This window comes from Schistocerca piceifrons, chromosome 7 (assembly GCF_021461385.2).
Source record: "Schistocerca piceifrons isolate TAMUIC-IGC-003096 chromosome 7, iqSchPice1.1, whole genome shotgun sequence".
NCBI lineage: Eukaryota > Metazoa > Arthropoda > Insecta > Orthoptera > Acrididae > Schistocerca > Schistocerca piceifrons.
This window is the reverse complement of record NC_060144.1, coordinates 512,773,022-512,795,107: the sequence shown is the minus strand read 5'-3', so window position 1 is coordinate 512,795,107 and position 22,086 is coordinate 512,773,022. Positions and strand designations below refer to the sequence as shown.

Sequence of the window (22,086 nt, the reverse complement as noted above, 5' to 3'; positions counted from 1 at the left end):
AGGCTACTATCCTGTCTCACTCCCTTACCAACCACTGCTTCCCTTTCATGCCCCTCAACTCTTATAACTGCCATTTGGTTTCTATACAAATTGTAAATAGCCTTTCGCTCCATATATTTTACCCCCTGCCACCTTCAAAATTTGAAAGAGAGTATTCCAGTCAACATTTTCAAAAGCTTTCTCTAAGTCTACAAATGCTAGAAACGTAGGTTTGCCTTTCCTTAATCTAGCTTCTAAGATAAGTTGTAGGGTCAGTATCGCCTCACTTGTTCCAATATTTCTACGGAATCCAAACTGATCTTCCCCAATGTCAGCTTCTATTAGTTTTTCCATTCGTCTGTAAAGAATCCGCGTTAGTATTTTGCAGCCTTGACTTATTAAACTGATAGTTCGGTAATTTTCACATCTGTCAACACCTCCTGATTGGAATTATTATATTCTTCTTGAGGGTATTTCGCCTGTCTCATACATCTTGCTCACCAGATGATAGAGTTTTGTCAGGACTGGCTCTCCCAAGGCCGTCAGTAGTTCTAATGGAATGTTGTCTACTCCCGGGGCCTTGTTTCGACTCAGGTCTTTCAGTGTTCTGTCAAACTCTTCACGCAGTATCATATCTCCCATTTCATCTTCATCTACATCCTCTTCCAATTCCATAATATTGTCCTCAAGTACATCGCCCTTGTATAGACCCTCTATATACTCCTTCCACCTTTTTGCTTTCCCTTTTTTGCTTAGAACTGGGTTTCCATCTGAGCTCTTGATATTCATACAAGTGGTTCTCTTTTCTCCAAAGGTCTCTTTAATTTTCCTGTAGGCAGTATCTATCTTACACCTAGTGAGATAAGCCTCTACATCCTTACATTTGTCCTCTAGCCATCCCTGCTTAGCCATTTTGCACTTCCTGTCGATCTCATTTTTGAGACGTTTGTATTCCTTTTTGCCTGCTTCATTTACTGCATTTTTATATTTTCTCCTTTCATCAATTAAATTCAATATTTCTTCCGTTACCCAAGGATTTCTACTAGCCCTCGTCTTTTTACCTACTTGATCCTCTGCTGCCTTCGCTGCTTCATCCCTCAAAGCTACCCATTCTTCTTCTATTGTATTTCTTTCCCCCATTCCTGTCAATTGTTCCCTTATGCTCTCCCTGAAACTCTGTACAACCTCTGGTTCTTTCAGTTTATCCAGGTCCCATCTCCTTAAATTCCCACCTTTTTGCAGTTTCTTCAGTTTTAATCTACAGTTCATAACCAATAGATTGTGGTCAGAGTCCACATCTGCCCCTGGAAATGTATTACAATTTAAAACCTGGTTCGTAAATCTCTGTCTTACCATTATATAATCTATCTGATACCTTTTAGTATCTCCAGGCAAGTCACTGCATATTGACCTTCAGAGTGGCTGACAGCTCTTTCCACGATTAACCAGTGTAATGGAGAGGGTGTCATCAACACGGTTGATAACACCTTGTTCATCTTGTGTAATAAACTTGTGAATGTAGCTGCACAGGTATTCTCTATGATTTACATTGCCACTTCCAGACATCAAGTCACCAGGTTATTAATCTCAGGGAAGTAGAATTCAATGGGAAAATTAGGGAATTTATTTAAAGTTTTCTTTTCTTTTGTTTTTCTCTCCCTATTGTGAGCTACCGAGGACCAAGGACTGTAACTACTATGAATGACAGATTATAGTCTGTAATATTAACAAGGTAACAAAAGACAAATTGCTACTTGCCGTAAAAAAGGCATGTCAAGTTGCAGACAGGCACAATTTAAAGACATTCACATATAGATTTTGGCGACAGCCTTTGTCAGTAAAAGAGACACACACACACACACACACACACGACCGCCATTCCAACCTGAGATGCTGAAGTTGGCAGTCATGTGTTTGTGGGGCATGCTTGCTTCTGTGTGTGTGTGTGTGTGTGTGTGTGTGTGTGTGTGTCTTTTACTGACAAAGGCTGTCGCCAAAATCTATATGTGTGTGTGTCTCCTTTATCGACGAAAGTTTTGGCCAGAAGCTTTATGTGAGTGTTTTTAAATTGTGTCTGTCTGCTACTTGACCTGTCTTCTATACGGTAAGCAGATAGTGTCTTTTACTACATTGTTGATATTCCTACCTGGAGTTTCCATTGTTTGAGGTGTAGTCTATAAGACATGCAACAGAGGTTAGCATCACGTACATGGAAGATGTCAGGTACTAACTACAGACTAACTACAGACTACATGGCAGTGGAGTGTGTGGTGGGGTGGCTCCATCTATACAGCGATGACATTACTGATGGTGGTACGTGATGCACTGCAACACGTAATCTCATGTGTGAAACAAATCCTGTTGCTCAAGAAAAATGTAGCTGGCACTAATGGAATTCACCAGAAAAGAATAAGGTGGTCAGGGTCTGTACTGCACATGCAGCCTGTTAACAGTGAACTGTACAAAACTTCACTTGGAATGAAAAGGGTAAAGGCTGGTTTGGTTTCAGTGTCCAGTAGGCATAAGGTTAACGACAGTATGATCACAAACTAATAATTGCCAGCCACATACAATTCCAGTACTACTTCATAATGCTACTTCACAGCAGACTTCTTACCTTTCAAAATTACGCAAGGAAATGTATTTGAGATGTGCATGAGGGGGACTCCAGGCAACACAAAAGTTAAAGGGTGAAGCCTTCATTCGAGTAAGTACCGATACACCCAGACATTGGTTAATGTAAACACACTAACAATAACAGTGATCGTCTTTACATGCAGTAGTGCCAGAAGGAAGAATTAGTGTAGGAGTTAGCAAATTATTACATAGTGGGGGCCACACATTTAACTTTGAATCTCAGTGGGTACTGGATAGCACGTTTTCAGAAATACTAAAAAAATATATATCATGAAGTTTATTGTTGTTTGGTGCACCAGGCTGTCAGTGGAGTCCTCAGTCACGCTGTGTTATTCTTTACCATATTTAGTGACATATATGAAATTTGTCTTTTGAAAACAAAACTTTCTCGAACTGTAGCTCCAACCTAGTCTCTGGCTTAAGTGAAATATCTCGTAAACGTTCATTACTCAGATTATTTCTGCATTCAAATCTTGTAAACTTCAGCAAAGAAAACATTTGTTGCCAAGTTTATTACAGAGCTACAAGGGGGGAAAGGAACCATGTTAATGATGTAACATTTACATTGGCTGTTGTCTGAGAAGAATTCACAAATAAAGGCAGCACAGTATAATTGGCACATATTCAACTTCACAAATGGTAGTAACTAGCCGTACTGATGGCTTACATGTTGGTGCATGAAGACATGCTTGGTGAGGTGCTATTAATTCCAGTAGAAGACTGGGAATACTTATAATATTGTCATAGAAATAACTGTCCCCATTGTTACAACATAATATTTCACATTAGGGAGGACAACATTTCAAATCCGCAGACAGTTCATGGTAAAGGGATAATCTTTACTTTTACTTCCTCTGAATATACAAATACAACAACTGATGGAAGTTTTAGAAAGATTTTTTCAATGGAAAGTGAACAGTGATTGGTGTGAATATTTTAAAAATTTTAGTAAAACAATCTTGAGCACTACAGATGTCTATTTTGGTTGGAAACTGGCTTTGGTCTATAACTTAGACCATCTTCGGATCACAGGCACCATGATAGTGGCAACTTGAGAAGTTAACGTCCGCGCTCTTATGATCTTGCTCTATCTACCGCCAACAACTTCCATCATGGGTCCTACTACCTGAAGTTGGTCTAAATTACAGACCAAAACTGGATAACAACCAAAATAAACATCTGTTGTGTTATACTAACATTTAGTCAAAAAAACATTGCATAAAACCTGCAACGGAAATTACACGTGCTCTTAAGGTATCCGTATCCCACATGTGAGTGGCACAGTGCAGCACAACATAGCAATGTAAGGCGTTTGACGACATCACATTGATCCATCCCTGAGAAAGAAAAGCAAGCAACTGGTCCAGGCAGCTGAGAAGCATATCAGCAAGTACCGATAGTGGGAGTATGGCGACCCATAAACATAATAACCATAACACAACATCATCTACTGAAACTGATCAAGGAGTTTGTGAGATCATATACCCTAAGTGAAGGCCTCCGCTGAAACAACACCAAGGGAGGGACGACAGGTGGTATGAAAGGTCACAACAAAAAAATATAAAACGAAATACTGTTGTAACCAGCTAGGAATATTCAGTGAGCGCCAGCTACATCTTGCGAGCTATCATCCCAGAGATGTTTGGGCTCACATGCAGTTCCTCTTCGTCGAAATATCTTGGCACAAACTCGTCTAGGGGTTGAACTGCACGTGTTGCATTACACGCCCATTAAATTAGACACTTGTGATCCTTTGGTTAAATTGTCTGGCTGATGGCAAGTTTGCGAAATACAAAGTTAATTTTACGTATAATAACAGTAATAAAAGTATCGGGAACTAAATCAACGACCCATAAATGATGTAGGCCACACAGTTGCGATTTGGTTAGAGTAATGTTTATTCAGAAAGCAAACTAATAGAGAAAGTCGTCGTATTTAGAGTTACTGTTACACTCGAGTGCATATCCATTTGACACAGTTCGATCATTTACAATCTCATCGCTAAACACAAGTCCAATACTCCGCCCCCTTAGCTACACGAAAAGTTACGAGTTCACACTAGGCGTGCGGCTACTCACTGCTCAGAGACTAGGTCCCGCGATACCACACAATGCGAAATTTTCTAAGTCGTTACACTTCCTAGCTACCTAATGACCGACCGTGTGCTTTCACGTCTCCTCCAGCACTCCCTAGACCCGTCCCCAGCCGCGTTTCCCGCGCTCCGAATATCCTCGCTCAATTGACTAGGGCAGTTCCCTTTCCTGAAGCCGTCCATCTGATTGGCTACAACTTATTCTACATTGTTTTACTTTTTAACATATCTAAATAATCAAAGCTTGACCACTTTCAAATTCTAAATAAAGTAACAAGAATATCCATTACATAACAAACGTTAAATTCTTTTACATAAAACCAATACAACTTCCTTCTTAGCTTTTAATGCACGGCCAGTAGCCTTGCACCAATGTTCTTTCTGATAAATAAATAAAGAACAAAAGTAACTATTATCCACTAAATTTTACAACAAATATTCTATTACCTAATGATTCAATAAGGTGTCATGCTGTCACCGTTCAATGTGTTTTGTGTGGAGAAAATGATGATCCGATGCTTAGCTGAAAATACTGATAATTTAAATTTAGTATATCTTTTAAACAAATAAAGAAACAATGATGTTATTTACAACATTGTCATTTTGATGATGCGCTTCTATATGAAATTCAAGTTTTATTGGGATCACCATGAAAATTTATGAAGGATGATAGATTAAAATAACTGTGGCTTAATTCCATGCACTACTACAGAATTAAACAGTTTTCATAAATGTTTCCCTTTATGGCCGATCTTAGGTGCGCCATATTTAACACTGCTACGTCTCCTTGGCCACAAAAGCCCTCTACTGGGTTTCCCTGTGATGTAGGTAGTCGTCTGTCTCACTTGCACACTACAGTGCTTAAGTCTCAATAGACAGACGTCTGTGAGTTACCCCATCTCGTAGTGAATCTGCGCCCTTTGTGGCATCCGGTACTTTACGACAGCGTTCATTTCAGAATTCCTGAAGGCTGACTCTTTCGGCCATATACTTAAATTAGCGAGAAATGTTTGTTAACTCAGAATCTCTCCAGTTGAGAGCTGCTAGAGAATAATGGCTCTGAACATAGACTGCTGCTAACTGTGTGATCACAGTGCATAAGGATGCTCTGAATGTAGAGGATATCTTGGTCATGACAGGGGTGCTGATCTTTTCCTCTTCAGCACTGCTTTACCAATGTGCAGTTTGTCTCTTGGTGGCTCTATTATGCCAGCAGGCAGGTTCAAATGGCTCTGAGCACTATGGGACTTAACATCTATGGTCATCAGTCCCCTAGAACTTAGAACTACTTAAACCTAACTAACCTAAGGACAGCACATAACACCCAGCCATCACGATGCAGAGAAAATCCCTGACCCCGCCGGGAATCGAACCCGGGAACCAGCAGGCAGGGTTAGCACTGTGTTACTCTGATAAGCTCATCAACTGTCAAAAAGAACTACCATGGAGTGGTCAGCTGGTTGTATCCCTGATTTGACAGGAGATGGTAAAAGCATAATTTGATAAGAATTTTCATAAGGAGGAATAAATTTCTTTGTCTTTCCATTCTTAAATACTGTGTTTCGCATCAGGACCCAGTCATTCTGTTGATAAAGAGGATACTACTGTTCTTTTATTTACTCCCTGTACTTACTTGGTTCTGAGTTTAGTATTACACTGAATCACCAAAGAAACTGGTATAGGCATGCGTTTTCAAATACAGAGGTATGTAAAAAGGCAGAATACGGCAACACAGTCGGCAACACCCATATAAAACAACGATTGTCTGGCGCAGTTGTTAGATTGGTTACTGTTGCTAGAATAGTAAGTTATCAAGATTTAAATGAGTTTGGACATGGTGTTATAGTCGGTGCATGAGCGATGGGAGACAGAATTTTTGAGGTAGCGATGAAATGGGGATTTTCCCGTACGACCATTTCACGAATATACCATGAATATCAGGAATCTGGTAAAACATCAAATCTCCGACATCGCTGCGGCTGGAAATAGATCCTGCAAGAATGGTACCAACAACAACTGAAAAGAAGCGTTCAATGTGATAGAAGTGCAACCCTTCCGCAAATTTCTGCAGATTTCAAAGCTAGACCATCAATAAGTGTCAGCATGCAAACCATTCAATGAAACATCATCAATACAGGCTTCCAGAGCTGAATGCCCACTCATGTATCCTTGATGGCTGCACAACACGAAGCTTTATGCCTCGTCTGGGGCTGTCAACACCAACATTAGGCTGTTGATGACTGGAAACATGTTGCCTGGTCGGACAAGTCTCGTTTCAGATTTTTTCGAGCAGATGGACATGTATGGGTATGGAGACAACCTCATGAATCAGTGGACCCCGCATGTCAGCAGGGGACTGTTCAGCTGGTGGAGGCTCATAATGCTGTGGGGCATGTACAGTTGGAGTGATATGGGACCCCTGATATATCTAGATATGACTCTGACAGGTGACACATACATAAGCATCCTGTCTGATCACCTGGATCCATTCATGTCCTTTGTGCATTCCGACAGACTTGGGCAATTCCAGCAGGGCAATGCGACACTTCACACGTCCAGAATTGCTGTAGAGTGGCTCCAGAAACACTCTTCTAAGTTCAAACACTTCCACTGGCCACCAAAGTCCCCAGACATGAACATTATTGAGCATATCTGAGATGCCTTGCAACGTGCTGTTCAGAAGAGGTCTCCATCCTTTCGTACTCTTACAGATTTAATGGCAGCTCTGCAAGAGTCATGGTGTCAGTCCCTCCAGCACTATTTCAGACATTAGTCGAGTCCATGTCATGTCGTGTTGCGGCACTCCTGTATGCTCGTGGGACCCTACATGATATTAGGTAGGTGTACTAGTTTCTTTGACCATTCAGCGTATTTCGCTGAACTCATTTCCACATCAATTTGGATCCATGTGCCAAGTTTCTTACATCCTTACAAGGGAACCTCCCCATCGCACCCCCCTCAGATTTAGTTGTAAGTTCGCACAGTGGATAGGTCTTGAAAAACTAAACACAGATCAATCGAGAAAACAGGAAGAAGTTGTGTGGAACTATGAAAAAAAGAAGCAAAGTATACAAACTGAGTATTCAATGTGCAACATAGATAACAACAAAGAGAGTGTGAGCTCAGGAGCACCGTGGTCCCGTGGTTAGCGTGAGCAGCTGCGAAACGAGAGGTCCTTGGTTCAAGTCTTCCCTCGAGTGAAAAATTTAATTTTTTATTTCAGACAATTATTGTCTGTCCGTCCGATGCGAGGTAACTGCTCTTATGTTTTCATCACTTTTTTGGGAGTCATTATCACATCCACAAGAAAACCTAAATCGGGCAAGGTAGAAGAATCTTTTTACCCATTCGCCAAGTGTACAAGTTAGGTGGGTCGACAACATATTCCTGTCATGTGACGCACATGCCGTCACCAGTGTCGTGTAGAATGTATCAGACGTGTTTTCCTGTGGGGTAATCGGTTGACCTTTGACCTTGCGATCAAATGTTTTCGGTTCTCATTGGAGAGGCACGTCCTTTCGTCTACTAATCGCACGATTTTGCGGTGCGGTCGCAAAACACAGACACTAAACTTATTACAGTGAACAGAGACGTCAATGAACGAACGCACAGATCATAACTTTGCGAAAATAAAGAAAGTAAACTTTTCACTCGAGGGAAGACTTAAACCGAGGACCTCTCTTTCCGCAGCTGCTCACGCTAACCACGGGACTACGGCGCTCCTGGGGTCACATTATCCTTGATGTTGCCTATGTTGCGCATTTACTACTCAGTTTGTATATTTTGCTTATTTTTTTCATAGTTCCTCACAACTTCTTCCTGTTATCTCGATTGATCTGTGTTCAGTTTTTCAAGGCCTATCCACTGTGCCAACTTATAACTAAATCTGAGGAGGGTGCGATGGGGAGGTTCCCTTGTTAGAATCTACACTTCGATGCAACTTGTCTACCTCAAAATGTAATCTCATAGGACAACCACAGATCACCTCATAGTGGATGTGCCCAGTTGCCTCATGAATTCTGCTACTGCAAGCAGATTGGGCATATAGAATATACTGGTCCCAATCAGAAAGTGATTTATTCATATAATACAATAACTTACAAATGGTAATTTGATGGCCCATTCAAACAGCCATTCACCTCTGGGTGGAAGGGCATAGTCCTCCACTTTTTGATTCTGAGAAGTCTACACACTTGTACAAATAATGAAGACATAAGATTTCTTCCCTGGTAGTTAATATAACATCAGGAGTGCCAGAAGATAGTATTATGTGGTTGACAAATGCCTTTACTGCAGATCCTGCCATGAAATCAGCAAGTGCTACTAGTAATAAATAACTGACAAGATAAATTCGTTTTCCTGTTGTGTCTGGGAGAATGGTCCTGTTATGTCTGTAGCCACAATCCCAAAAGATCTAGAGCCTTCAGATATGATTTGCAACAGAAATCATGGACGTATCTGTTGTGTCTGCTGTGTGCATATCAAGCACATGCGTATATATTTATTGATGTCACAGAGCCAATTGGGCCACCAACAGTGAATAGCAGCATGGGCATCTGTGGCACGTTTGCCACTGTAACAACTTGGACGCTATCATGACACTAGGAGATGATATGAGTCTGGAGCAACTCCTGTGTTAGTAACCCATCTCCAAGTTGAGTCTGGCGGTTTAAGACCCTGTCTTCAGACACAAAATCAGTCTATGTGGTATATTGTTTGTAATCTGTATTTTTTCTGTGAGTGTCTTTTAATGCTGCTATAAGTACTTCATCTGCTTGTAGCACTTGGGCCTTCTACTTAGGTCATCTGCATTTTGATGTGGTTTACCAGGTTATGGCACACTTCCTAGTTATATTCAGATAATTTTGATTCCCATCATGTCAGGTGGCTACTGGGGTCTTTTACATTGAAAAGCTATAAGAGGGCAATGTGATTAGTTACCGTGGTAGTTTTTCTGCTGTGTAAGTAACATTTAAAATAGTTAACGCCAAACATCAAAGTGAGCAACTCTTTTTCTGTGGTGCTGTAGTTAACTTCAGCCTTATGGAGCTGGCGAGAAGCATAAGCAATAGGCTTTTCCTTCCCAGTGTACTCTTAACTCAGAATACAGCCTATGAGAAATCAGAGGCATTGCATGATAATATAAATGGATTTTCAAGGTCAGAGTACCTGAGCAAATGTGAATTTGTTAGTATCTCATTATTTTGCCTCATTACAGTTTCACACTCAGTGGACCCTTCATAACTTGGTCCTCATCAAAGGTTTAGTCACAGTAGCATTGTCTTTTAGAAAGTCAAGGCAGTTATTAGTCAGCCCCAGAAAACTCTGTAATTATTTTACATTTGTAGTGGCAGGAAAGTTGTCTACAGATTCTGTCAGCCATAGAACTGCCTTTACTCCAGGAAAACTGATAATGTATCCCAAATCCTGAAATTGAGACTCTACAAAGGAGCATTTTTTTCAACTTCAAAATTAAGAGAGCATTCTGCGACACTGCTAATCCATTTATCAGTCGCTCAGCATGCTCTTTCATAGTTTGAGAGAACACTATGGTGTGATCTCAGTATATTGAACAGGTGATGAATTTCAAGCATCATAATAACAAATCAGCAAATCTCTGGAATATGGCAGGTGCATATCTCAGCCAAAAATGCATACTTAAGATCTCATATAAATCTGAGGGTGTGACAAAATCTGTCTCTGGTCAGTCCTGGGAGGCTATTGTAACTTGGTGGTAGCCTGATAGTATACAAAGAGTAATGCAAAACTTCCAATTCTCCAAGCTGTTCAGTGTTTCGCCAATTTGTGGCAAGGGAAAAGTATCAGCTGTAATAACCTTGCTTACTGCCTTCATGCCTACACGTAGGTGATAGGACTCCTCACCATTGATTGATTTTTTTATCTATGCTAGCAGATGACTGAATTATTCCTGCATCAAGCTGTTGCTGGATTGTCTCTTTCACAAAAGACTGTAATTGATATGGAATTTGGTATGGTTTCTGCATTAGGATCTGAAGTTTCCAGTAGATATTTCATTGTAAATGAGATCAGTGGAGGGGACATACTGCATTTCCTCAAACAAACATGAATGTAACATCAAAACCAGATACAATTGATTCCACTCAGAGTCAGTAACATGTGACAGCTTACTTTGCAACTGCCATTAGTGGGCTGGCATGGCTCTGTACGCTTCTTGGATAGGTAATGGCTTTTGTTGGCATTTTCTCTTAACTGCCCTTTCAGCACAGAGCTCCTCAGCCTCACTTATTTTCTGTACACTGGCCAGTATAGTTCCTGACGGTATTACTACGTCTCACACATCAAAATTATCTGCACTCAATGAGATACACACTTTCATCCCTCCAGTTTCAGTTGTGCACAAACTTCTTGTTATATGCTCCTGGATTCTAAGGAGAATATCATTTTAGATGAACAGGTCTTGGATTTGACGGTCAGCCAGAGAAACTTTCCATTACCAGCAATGATTGTTACAGGGGTGTTGGTTATCAATGCCATAGTACGCAGTTTATTCGGAACTCGAGAAATAGGCTTTTTTCCCATGTTTCTCGCGTCTGCATGGTGTGGCTACCATTAAAACAATTATGTGCTTCACCGAATCCAACAGAATGCATCCTGTAGTCAATTACATGCTGGTAGTAGCCTCCATTTCAAACACATAAAAGTTGCCATTAAGGCTGCTGGTGAAATATCGACATATCTATATTCTTTCAAAAAATATCGATATAATTTGGAGACATTTTCCCACAGTATATCGATATCAATATGGTAATATCGAGAGCCGATATTTTTATTTTGTGTTATATTTTTTTCACAATTTTCTGTAAATATTTGAAGTTGTTATTTTGAAATTGCAGTATAGCATAATTTTACTTTCAATGTGTGAAGAAGTCTTACTGCTTTTTTAGCTTTCATCACATTATGTCTTTCTCTTTGACTGTGCGAAGCAAGTGTAGATGGTACAAAGGACCAAGTCTAATGGCAAAGGGGGATGGCGGCGTGATTGGAATAACAAGATCTCCGATGTGAAGAAATACGACATTAGTTGCATTAAAAATCAATTTTGAATGCAACTAGTGTGATATTTCTTCACATCGGCATTCTTCAGTAACAGTTACTGGAAATGATAAACAAGAATCTAAATGACAACAAGATTGGTTTTTGTGGTGGACAGAGACATGCGAGAGGGAATGATGATGAAGCCGGCGTTCGGCGCTTCCATCAGAAATGGCAAGGTTTAGCTTCACTGTGCAATTTTGACGTTACACCTGCTAGGTCGCTGTTATTGGCAGAAACGAAAATAAAACAGGTAAGTCAACATGAAGTGGTCCAGTCAAATCCAATATCTGACGAAACCGGTGGATGGAACTACTTACCTGGAGTTACTAGTGTCAGCAAAGTACTTATCACCAAGTGCGAACATGTATCGTTTTCCTTTCAGTTCTTGTTCTAAGGGTGGAGGGGGGATTGGCAGATTGCTAGCCTGTTGATGTACAGAATATATAACAATAAATTATTGCTTAAATATACAGCTCTAAAGCCGGCAGTGTATTTACAAAGTGCAGCCGATATTTTTATAGGTCGGTACGTCGATATTTTTTCAGTCGATATATCGATATATTGATACTTTTTCCGATATGTTAAGAGCCGACAATAATATTTTTTCAAATATGTATAAAATGGATTCTCGATATTTTTAAAACTATCAACAGTCCTAGTTGCCATTGATCGTTAATTTAGTGAACATGCACCTGCAGACTTTATCACTTCAGTGCTCAAATTACTAATATGAAAGTGATTCGGTTTTAGTGGCTGTCTGTCGCCAGCTGTTTGCAACAATAGATTGTGAAACAGCCATGCTAGTTTACAACCCTCTAGATCCACTAGGAGGAACCTGAAAATTAAGGTCTGCCCTGGATGTAGTTGCTTGTCTTCGCGTCCCACTGTTCTGGCCTTACAGCTCTACGGTTTTGGCCATAAGTTTCTGTATTTGTTGCTGCATTGATACAACAAGGTCTTCTTCGTCACTCTCAGCAACATTTTCCTTCTTAGAACTTGTCTTTTGAACCATCATTGTAGCAAAAAGAAGTCCTAGCAGGCAACAGTAAACAACAGTAGACCAAAGCAAAACAGGAGGGAGATCGTGCAGGAAAAAAATGCCCTACTACCTCTGGCTGCTACCGAAGCAAGCACATTCTCCAGCAGATCGGCGACAGGATGCGAAAGCAGTGGCTAGCGTCAGTCACGTTTGTAGTGTTGTGTGGAGATGGTGGCGGCAGTGATGCATCACTATGGCGTGGATCACATGACCCTTGGTCAGGTGGCAGCTTGATGATAGTGATGATGAGGTGGCGTCGACACCTAGACCTTCACAGCGACGACAGGAACAAGCGAGAGCAACAGTGATTGCAGCCTGGCATTGGGCAGCACCACGGCAGCAAAAGGTGACGCTACAGTGAGCAGTGCCTGACCAGCAGCAGCCATGGTTGGGTGGAAGGAAGTGCAGGCCAGAGAAAAAAACCTTCTCACAGTGTGCACGTGGGTATGTGTGTGTGTGTGTGTGTGTGTGTGTGTGTGTGTGCTAAGTGTGCAAGGGTGGTGGAATGCAGCTGGCTGGTTAGAGCCAGATGTGACCACAGGCTGTCCCTAAAGTTGTAGCACGTGTCTAACCATGCCAACAAGGAACAGTAGCGACAACTAGCTATAAGGAAATAACTGTTTCTGCACTAAAGGATGGGACGTAGCCTACTGATGTGACAACAGACTGTGCAGGACAGACGAGTGTGCACCTGGAATATCCAAGATCTTCGAAATACTACTTGGTTACTTGTGGGCGCCTGGAACAGCTGGGTTCTTTGAAATAATAGTTAGAAAAATTAAGAAAAATCCCAAAGGGTTTTATTCACGATAAAGTAGTACAAATGAGACACCTTAGAAAATTGCCACTACGGCCAAAGTTCAGATAAAACCATGGAAGTGCAGGGGAGCACCATGTTAGCAAATCGGAGGCCAGCAATCTCGAGAGAGTAAAGCGTCGTCATCTCACCCATTTCTGTTGGTGTCCACTGCACTACATAATCCTTTCTTGCACCCTTATTGCAGTTCACCCAAGGTGTCACTCCTCAGCAATCCTGTCTATGTTCACAACACCAGGCCAGCAGCACATACTGATGCTACAGGTGGGCTGCAAAGAGTCTTCACATCATTTACACTTGGAGCAAAGGAATGAAAGCATTAATAAAAAAAATTGAAATTGTCTGTCCCTACCCCTCCAAGCAGGTGGCTCTCGTACAGGGTTTATGCTGTAGCATGAAAAAGATTGTAAGTTAGTATTTATAAACTTGTTGGTTAACTATTTCCGTGGAATAGCGTGATTGGCCTGTGTTTTCTGTGTCTGGCCACACCACTCGCTTGACTGTGCTGGTTGTTGATGTGTAATGAACACATGAGCGTCCTCACACAGTATGCTTCTGCTGATACATGCATTTGTTTGTACGCAGAAGCCTATGAGGATATAAATCAAGTCTGCTTTAAATAAACGCTGTAACGGTTGTTAACGTGAGTTACCTTTGAGATTGGACGTGGTGAGTTGATGATGGTCAAGAATGTCTTTAAGGTGACAAAGACGCCATAGTCAGCACCTCACTGAGTTTGAAAGAGGTTATGTAATAGGGCGAGAAGAAGCTATATGTTCCTTCTGCTGTATTGCAGAAAGACTTGGCAGGAATGTAGCCACTGTACATGTTGCTGGCAGCAGTAGTCACGAAAATGTATGGTGCTAGAAGACTGGGCTCCGAATGGCCATATGGTACTACAAAGAGGGAAGACCATGGTTTTTGGGATATGCCTCTGGTACATCACACTGCATCTGTAGCAGCAAATTGAGCAGCAGTTGGCAGCATTGTGACACAACAAAGTGTAACAAATTGGTTACTTCAAGGATGTCTCCAAGATGCCCTGTAGCATGCATTCCACTGATCCCAAACCACCGCCATTTGCAACTGCACTGACGTTGAGTGAGAGCTCATTAGAGGACAGGATGAATGGCTTTGTGTTTTCTGATGAAAGTTGGTTCAGCCTCAGTGCCAGTGATAGCTGTGTTGAGTGCTTGTAGCCACCCTGTTTGTGTGCTAGACACAATGGACCTACACCTGGAATTATGGTCTGGGGTGTAATTTCATACGACATCAGGGTCCGCCCCGGTAGCTGAGTGGTCAGCGTGACAGACTGTCAGTCCTAAGGGCCCGGGTTCGATTCCCGGCTGGGTCGGAGATTTTCTCCGCTCAGGGACTGGGTGTTGTGTTGTCCTAATCATCATCATTTCATCCCCATCGACGCGCAGGTCGCCGAAGTGGCGTCAAATCGAAAGACTTGCACCAGGCGAACGGTCTACCCGACGGGAGGCCCTAGCCACACGACATTTCCATTTCCATACGACATCAGGAGCACTCTCGTAGTTATTCCACACACCCTAACTGCATGTTTGTACAACAATCTGGTGGTTCGACCTGTTGTGCTGCCATTCATGAACAGCATTACATGTGGTGTTTCCCAGCTGGATAACACTCGCCCATATATCACGTTATAACCCAACATGCTCTACATACTGTCGACATGTTGCCATGGCCTGCTTCATCACCAGATGTGTCTCCAATCAAGCACCTATTGGACATCATCAGATGACATCCACATTTAGCTTTAGCTGTCCCTGCATTGACCAACCAAGTGCAACAGATATGGAACTCCGTCCTACAAACTACCATTTATTACCTGTACATAACAATACATGCTGGCAGTCAAGGATGTAGGCAGGAATTTTGTCAAAGGGTGAGTCCGATTTGTTAAAGAGGTCCTTAAAAAGGCTCATGTTTTTATTTATTCTGAAAACATTTTTTTTAATTTTATGTATCTAATTTGCTTTTGGGAGTCCTTCATAAAAATAGTAATTGGTCTATAAAATTAAACATGATGCCTTGTATGAGCTCCACTTGACCCATGGATTCACACGTGAACATTCCACAGACCATACTGAATCTGCTGCCAGTTTGTCTCTGTCTTGCTGTATAGTTATCACAGAGCTGTTTCCCTGGAAGAGAACAGATTTTCGTCTCATCAGCATGATGAAGCGAGACCACGCAAAGCTCTGCTAACACAGTCCTTGGTTTGCGTTCCCCACAACATGTTCTGTGTGTTCTTTCCACTTTAAGTTCTTTGTAATTGTAATTCCTAGCATTTAGTTGAATTTACAGACTTAAGATTTGACTTATTTATCATCTAAAACAGTGTCGCCACGAAAATAAATTAAATAAGATATGTGCTCGAAAGAGAAAACTGAAAATAAAAATACGTGCTTAATGTGTTAATGTTGTTTCCAGTACTGGTTCTTTTTGCTCGCCGCCCTTGAGGATGAGAATAATTTCTGGGTCTGCACAGTCTTGTTGGGAACTGGCAAAAATATCATCAATGTTGACTTAGTCTCGACAGCAGTGCTGGGTTCTGATCAAAACTTTTAGCAGTTAATAAGCTGTTTGCTCATCGGCAATGTTGGGATATTGGTCTTAAACCGTTTACCTTGTCGCCAGTGTTGATAACTGGTGAAAAACTGTTCTCATCAAATTTAAATTTTCCTCATCGCCAGTGCTGATAACTGGCGATAAATTATGAACAATTTCTACTTATCATTGTCGCCAGTGTTGGGATGCTGTAACTGAATGTTACTATCAGTTCAGCGCAAACATCCATGCTAGCAGAAAAGATATTTCCTACAATGGTTCTAATTAAGGTGGCAGTATGCACGCTAGTAAAATCTACTTGCTTGACAGGGCGCTACTAGCAGAGAGATGTGCAACACTACAAGAAATTAGCAATAATATTTACTAATAGTTATGATACAAAATTGTACATAACTTTGGTAACATTTTGATGTGTAGTACTTAATATCCTACACCTAATACAATGAAATCTAATTAGCTCTGTTGTCTTTTGGCAATCTGCGGTATTGTAACTATAATTGAAAGTAATTATTCAGACACTCCTGACTGACTATATCTAGTGTCCATAAATAGCAACAGCTGAGTCAGAACTGTTGTCTTCTGGAAAGAACTCAGGAACTATAATCCTTAGTGTAACTGCAGGAAATGGTGGTACTGTAGGGATGGCTGAATTGCAGTAACTCTGAGTGTCAGTGGGTCATCGTCCTTTGTTGGCACTGGTAGAACAATCTCCAATTGTGCCCGTACTAGGCGGAAGCAAAATAGTCCACTGTTGACAACTCTCTCTCTCTCTCTCTCTCTCTCTCTCTCTCTCTCTCTCTCTCTGGTGGCTGACAACACCATTGGTGAAGGAATAACAGGAGCAGAGTGTAGTCCTGACGAGTGAGTGCTGTCTGGAAGCATCTCCTCAGAACTGAGAAGGCACCAGGCGACTGGTTGTGCATGCGTGGTTACAGGCTCTCGTGGTATTACAGAGTACCTCTTGCCATGTACACAGCATTAATGATCCATCCTCACAACTTTATTTCTGCCAGTACCTCATCTCCTACCTTCCAAACTTCACAGAAGTGGTGCTGGGGATTTTCATCACAGTTACCTCCTTGTACTAATATTTGTCTTCCCACTTCTGTGATTTCTCGTTTTGGGTATATCCACTCCTCTTCAACAGCACTACCTGTATGATACTCATCATCTCAGTATCTACAGCCTTTGATATCTTCAAATGCATATCATCATTCCTCACTATTTCAGTGCCTCACTTCTTCCACATTGATTCTTCAACATGATTAGCTTACGGATCACTCTGCTCTTCATCATCATCATTACATTGTCATCTGAGTCTTTAATTATCTGAGCGTGGTTACGCCTTCCAAGCAAGTGGCTGTGAAATCTCTGTCTGACCATGATGTAATCCAGCTCGGATCGTCATGTGTCTAGCGGCCTTGTCCAAGTATACCTTCCTCTCTTGTGATTTTTGGAGTATTTATTTCAGAACTCAGTTAATCCTTCTCCTCTCTCATTCCTACAATCAAGCTCAAATTCTCCTAACGCTGTCTTTTATTCTTTGCCTACTGTCATGTTCCTATGCTCCATGATTATTAGATAATTATCTTCCTTTATATACCAAGTTACCTGTTTCTGTCAATACATACTTTCTCTGTCTCTACATTTTCTGCTTTTAATATTCGCAGTTATATCTGAACTATTATTGTCAGCATTGGTCTGCTGCTGGTTCTGATGAAATCTACCTTATCCCTTATCCCTAATCTGTTCACAGCAACTCAGTCTTTGCCCTATCTTTCTACTCGTAACGAATCCTACTCCAGTTAAAGTATTTTCTGCCGTTGTTGATATTACCCTGTACTCATTTGAGCAGCAATCCTTATCTTCTTTGCATTTCACTTCACTTCTGTCAATGGAGAGATCATTATGAATAATTTTTCTATTACAGGCGATAGGTCTTGTAGATAACCATCATGTGTAGTGAGCGCAGGGGTTTCTATTGCCTTCTGCGTCCTCATGCCGTAGATCATTGCTGATTCTTCCGCCTTTTAGGAGCAGTTTCCCACCCAAAGGGTAATAAACCCCTTCCCTTCCGTTCTCTTTGACAAAGCCATTGGCAGAATGGAGTGATTCTCTGAACCAGAACTTGTTGGCTGCCATTGCTGATAATTTTTATTCAGAATTTAAATAGTGGCTGGGATCGAACCCACGGACTCAGTGTCTTTCAATCACTGGTCTACATCACTACCACTAGAGCATGAGTCTTCTCTAAGTGTACACATGCTGTAATTGTTAGTTTCCCTTTCTTCAGCCCATCTTGCAAGATGAGTCGAAAATTCTGTATAGCTTCAAGTGCTCCTACATTTCTTTGAGCCCAAACTGATCTTACGCCAGGTTGGCTTCTATCAGTTTTTCCATTCTTCTGTGAATAATTTGTGTCGGCGTTTGCAACCACGAGTTACTATATTGATAGTTTGGTACAGGGTAACATTCGCAGCTGTCGGCAGCCACTTTATTTGGTACTGCGATTATTACATTCTTCTCGATGTCTGGGGATATTTAACCTGTCTCATTTACCCTGCATACGTGATGGAACAGCTTCATTGCAGCTCGTTTGCCCAAGCATGATATAACAAAATGAAATCGGCCAGTAATTTGTGACAACCCCATATTTCTCCCCAGTTGCAGCAGTGGCAGCCATGTTACGGCGGGTGTACAATGCACTGCGTAATGTGGATGAACCATCACGTTACATGGAGTTCAACATCCTGATGGTGCGGTTCATGGGCGTGCTGGTGAACCGTGGCATGCCTGGAGCGCTGTTGACATGGTCGCTGCTCGCGCTGCTTCTCAGCCAGGGGCTGGCCGGTGTGCTCGACCTGTACGAAAACCATAGTGACATCGCTGATATCACTGCTAACCTGCCTGTCACCACCATTGTCTTCAGCTCTGCCTACCGCCTCTTCTTCTTCACCCTACACCGTGATCGCTACCAGGCGATCGTAGATACCGTTGGGGATCGTTTTGTCGCCTCTTCCAGCAGCATCAACATGGCTCCCTGGCTACGACGCTCCAGGTTGGTGTGCCCAACGTCTGCTCATTGACTGTTTAATGTTTTGTTTCAGTTACAGGTTTGTAGAGAATGTATGTAGTACTAGATGACACTGTCATAATTGGAATACCTATAGGAATTTGAGCCAACAGTTCAAGCAGCCATCGCTAGTCAGCACAGCAGTCGCCAAAAATTTCGAGACGGTGGTGGCAGGAAATTCAAATATTCAAGATGGCGCTGGCAGTAAATTCGAAAATGCAAGATGGCAGTGGTGGAAATACAAAAGCTGCAAGATGGCCCAGTAGCTGAATTGTGCTAGTGGGAAATAAAAAATATTCAATATGGAAAAAGTAGCCCACTTGTGCTAGCAACCATCACGGATCCATGATCAAAAGAATCCAGATAGTCTGAATTTTGTGTCATGTTGAAAAATATCTGAATAAAAAAATATGTAAAGGGTGTATTAAAGGACTTCCACATGCACAGCATTTATCAGAAATACATAAGCATCGTCTGGATTTCAGAAAATGTCGCCATGTTCGAAAGTATCTGAACAACCTTGGGAAAGATGTTTCAATGTGTGTGAACAGTCTGAACTGTGCAAACTGGTGTAATGTCCAAATGTATCCAAACCACAGGAAAAATTGATCAAACACACGCACAGACACACACACACACACACACACACACACACACACACAATTGGCATGTCAATTGTCACAATGTTAATTCCACATCTAAAATGACTGTCAAAATACATAAAGAGTATAGCTCACAGTATTTCCACCTCGAAAATGTATGTCAATAAAAGCCGCCAACACACATAATGTTTATACCAAGCGTCATGAGATTATTACCAAATCTCAGCTGACCCCTAAAACATAACTCTGGACTCCTAAATTATGTGCCACAATGTCATTTTCACATCTGAATGGTCTGTAACATTTGTTAAAATACGTAAAGGGATTGGCATTCGAACCTAGGGCCATATGAGGCTAGATTACTGGTAATACAAAGACAGAAATTTTATCATCTAACATTTTTAGATACTTTTCAGTACTGTTTTATTTTACTAAGCACTGTTTTAGGGGAAAAGATGGTAATGCATGATGTTCTACACTACAGAAATGTAATCGATGTTATTGAATTCCCAACACAGCTTTTTTATTAGTCTAAGTCTCAGGCCTACTTGAAGTTACACTGAAGCGCCAAAGAAACTGATATAGGCAGGCACATTCAAATACAGAGATATGTAAACAGGCAGAATTTGGCACTGCAGTCGGCACCGCCTATATGAGACATCAAGTGTCTGGCGCAGTAGTTAGATCGGCTACTGCTGCTACAATTGCACGCTATCAAGATTTAAGTGAGGTCGAACGTGGTGTTATACTCGGTGTATGAGCGATGGCACACAGCATCCCAAAGGGAGTGACTAAATGGGGATTTTCCCATATGACCATTCCACCAGTGTACCGTGAATATTAGGAATCTGGTAAAACATTAAATCACTGACATCGCTGCAGCTGGAAAAAGATCCTGCAAGAATGAGACCAACGACGATTGAAGAGAATTGTTCAGTGTGACAGAAATGAAATCCTTCCGCAAATTGCTGCAGATTTCAATGCTGGGCCATCAATGAATGTCGGCGTGTGAACAATTCAACGAAACGTCATCAATATGGGCCTTCAGAACCGAAGACCCACTCATGTATCCTTGATAATTGCATGACACAAAGCTTTACGTCTCACTTGTCAACACCGACATTGGACTGTTGGTGACAGGAAACATGTTGCCTGATCATAAGATTTTTGTTTTAAATTGTATTGAGCAGATGGATGTATACGAGTATGGAGACAACCTCATGAATCCGTGGACCCCGCATGTCAGCAGGAGACTGTTCAAACTGCTGGAGGTTCTGTAATGGTGTAGGGTGTGTGCAGTTGGAATGATATGGGACCCCTGATACGTCTAGATACGGTTCTTACAGGTGACACGTATGTAAGCGTCCTGTCTGATCACCTGCATCCATTCATATTCACTACTAGCCTTTAAAATTGCTGCACTAAGAAGAAATGCAGATGATAAACGAGTATTCATTGGACACATATATTATACTAGAACTGACATCTGATTACATTTTCACCCAATTTGGGTGCATAGATCCTGAGAAATCAATACCCAGAACAACCACCTCTGGCCGTAATAACGGCCTTGATACGCCTGGGCATTGAGTCAAACAGAGCTTGGATGGCGTGTACAGGTACAGCTGCCCATGCAGCATCAACACGGTACCACAGTTCATTAAGAGTAGTGACTGGCACATTGTGATGAGCCAGTTGCTCGGCCACCATTGACCAGACTTTTTAATTGGTGAGAGATCTGGAGAATATGCTGGCCAGGGCAGCAGTCGAACATTTTCTGTATCCAGAAAGGCCCGTACAGGACCTGCAACATGCGGTCGTGCATTATCCTGCTGAAATGTAGGGTTTCGCAGGGATCGATTAAGGGTAGAGCCACGGGTCGTAACACATCTGAAATGTAACGTCCACTGTTCAAAGTGCCGTCAATGCGAACAAGAGGTGGCAGAGACGTGTAACCAATGGCACCCCATACCATCACGCCGGGTGATGCGCCAGTATGACGATGACGAATACACGCTTCCAATGTGCGTTCACCGCGATGTCGCCAAACACGGATGCGACCATTATGATGCTGTAAATAGAACCTGAATTCATCCGAAAAAACGACGTTTTGCCATTCGTGCGCCCAGGTTCGTCGTTGAGTACACCATCGTAGGCGCTCCTGTCTACGAT

The 22,086-nt window shown here is 41.8% G+C and overlaps 1 protein-coding gene across 1 annotated transcript in view; it reads left to right on the top strand.

The window, feature by feature from the left end:
• The window catches only part of LOC124805146 (odorant receptor coreceptor-like), a 275,309-nt gene that overhangs the window by 20,456 nt on the left and 232,767 nt on the right, over positions 1 to 22,086 (top strand). Inside the window, exon 2 of the mRNA XM_047265615.1 lies at positions 18,904 to 19,297. Within this exon, the coding sequence (XP_047121571.1) occupies positions 18,921 to 19,297 (377 nt within the window). The 5' untranslated portion in view covers positions 18,904 to 18,920. The remainder of the gene's footprint in view (positions 1 to 18,903; positions 19,298 to 22,086) is intronic.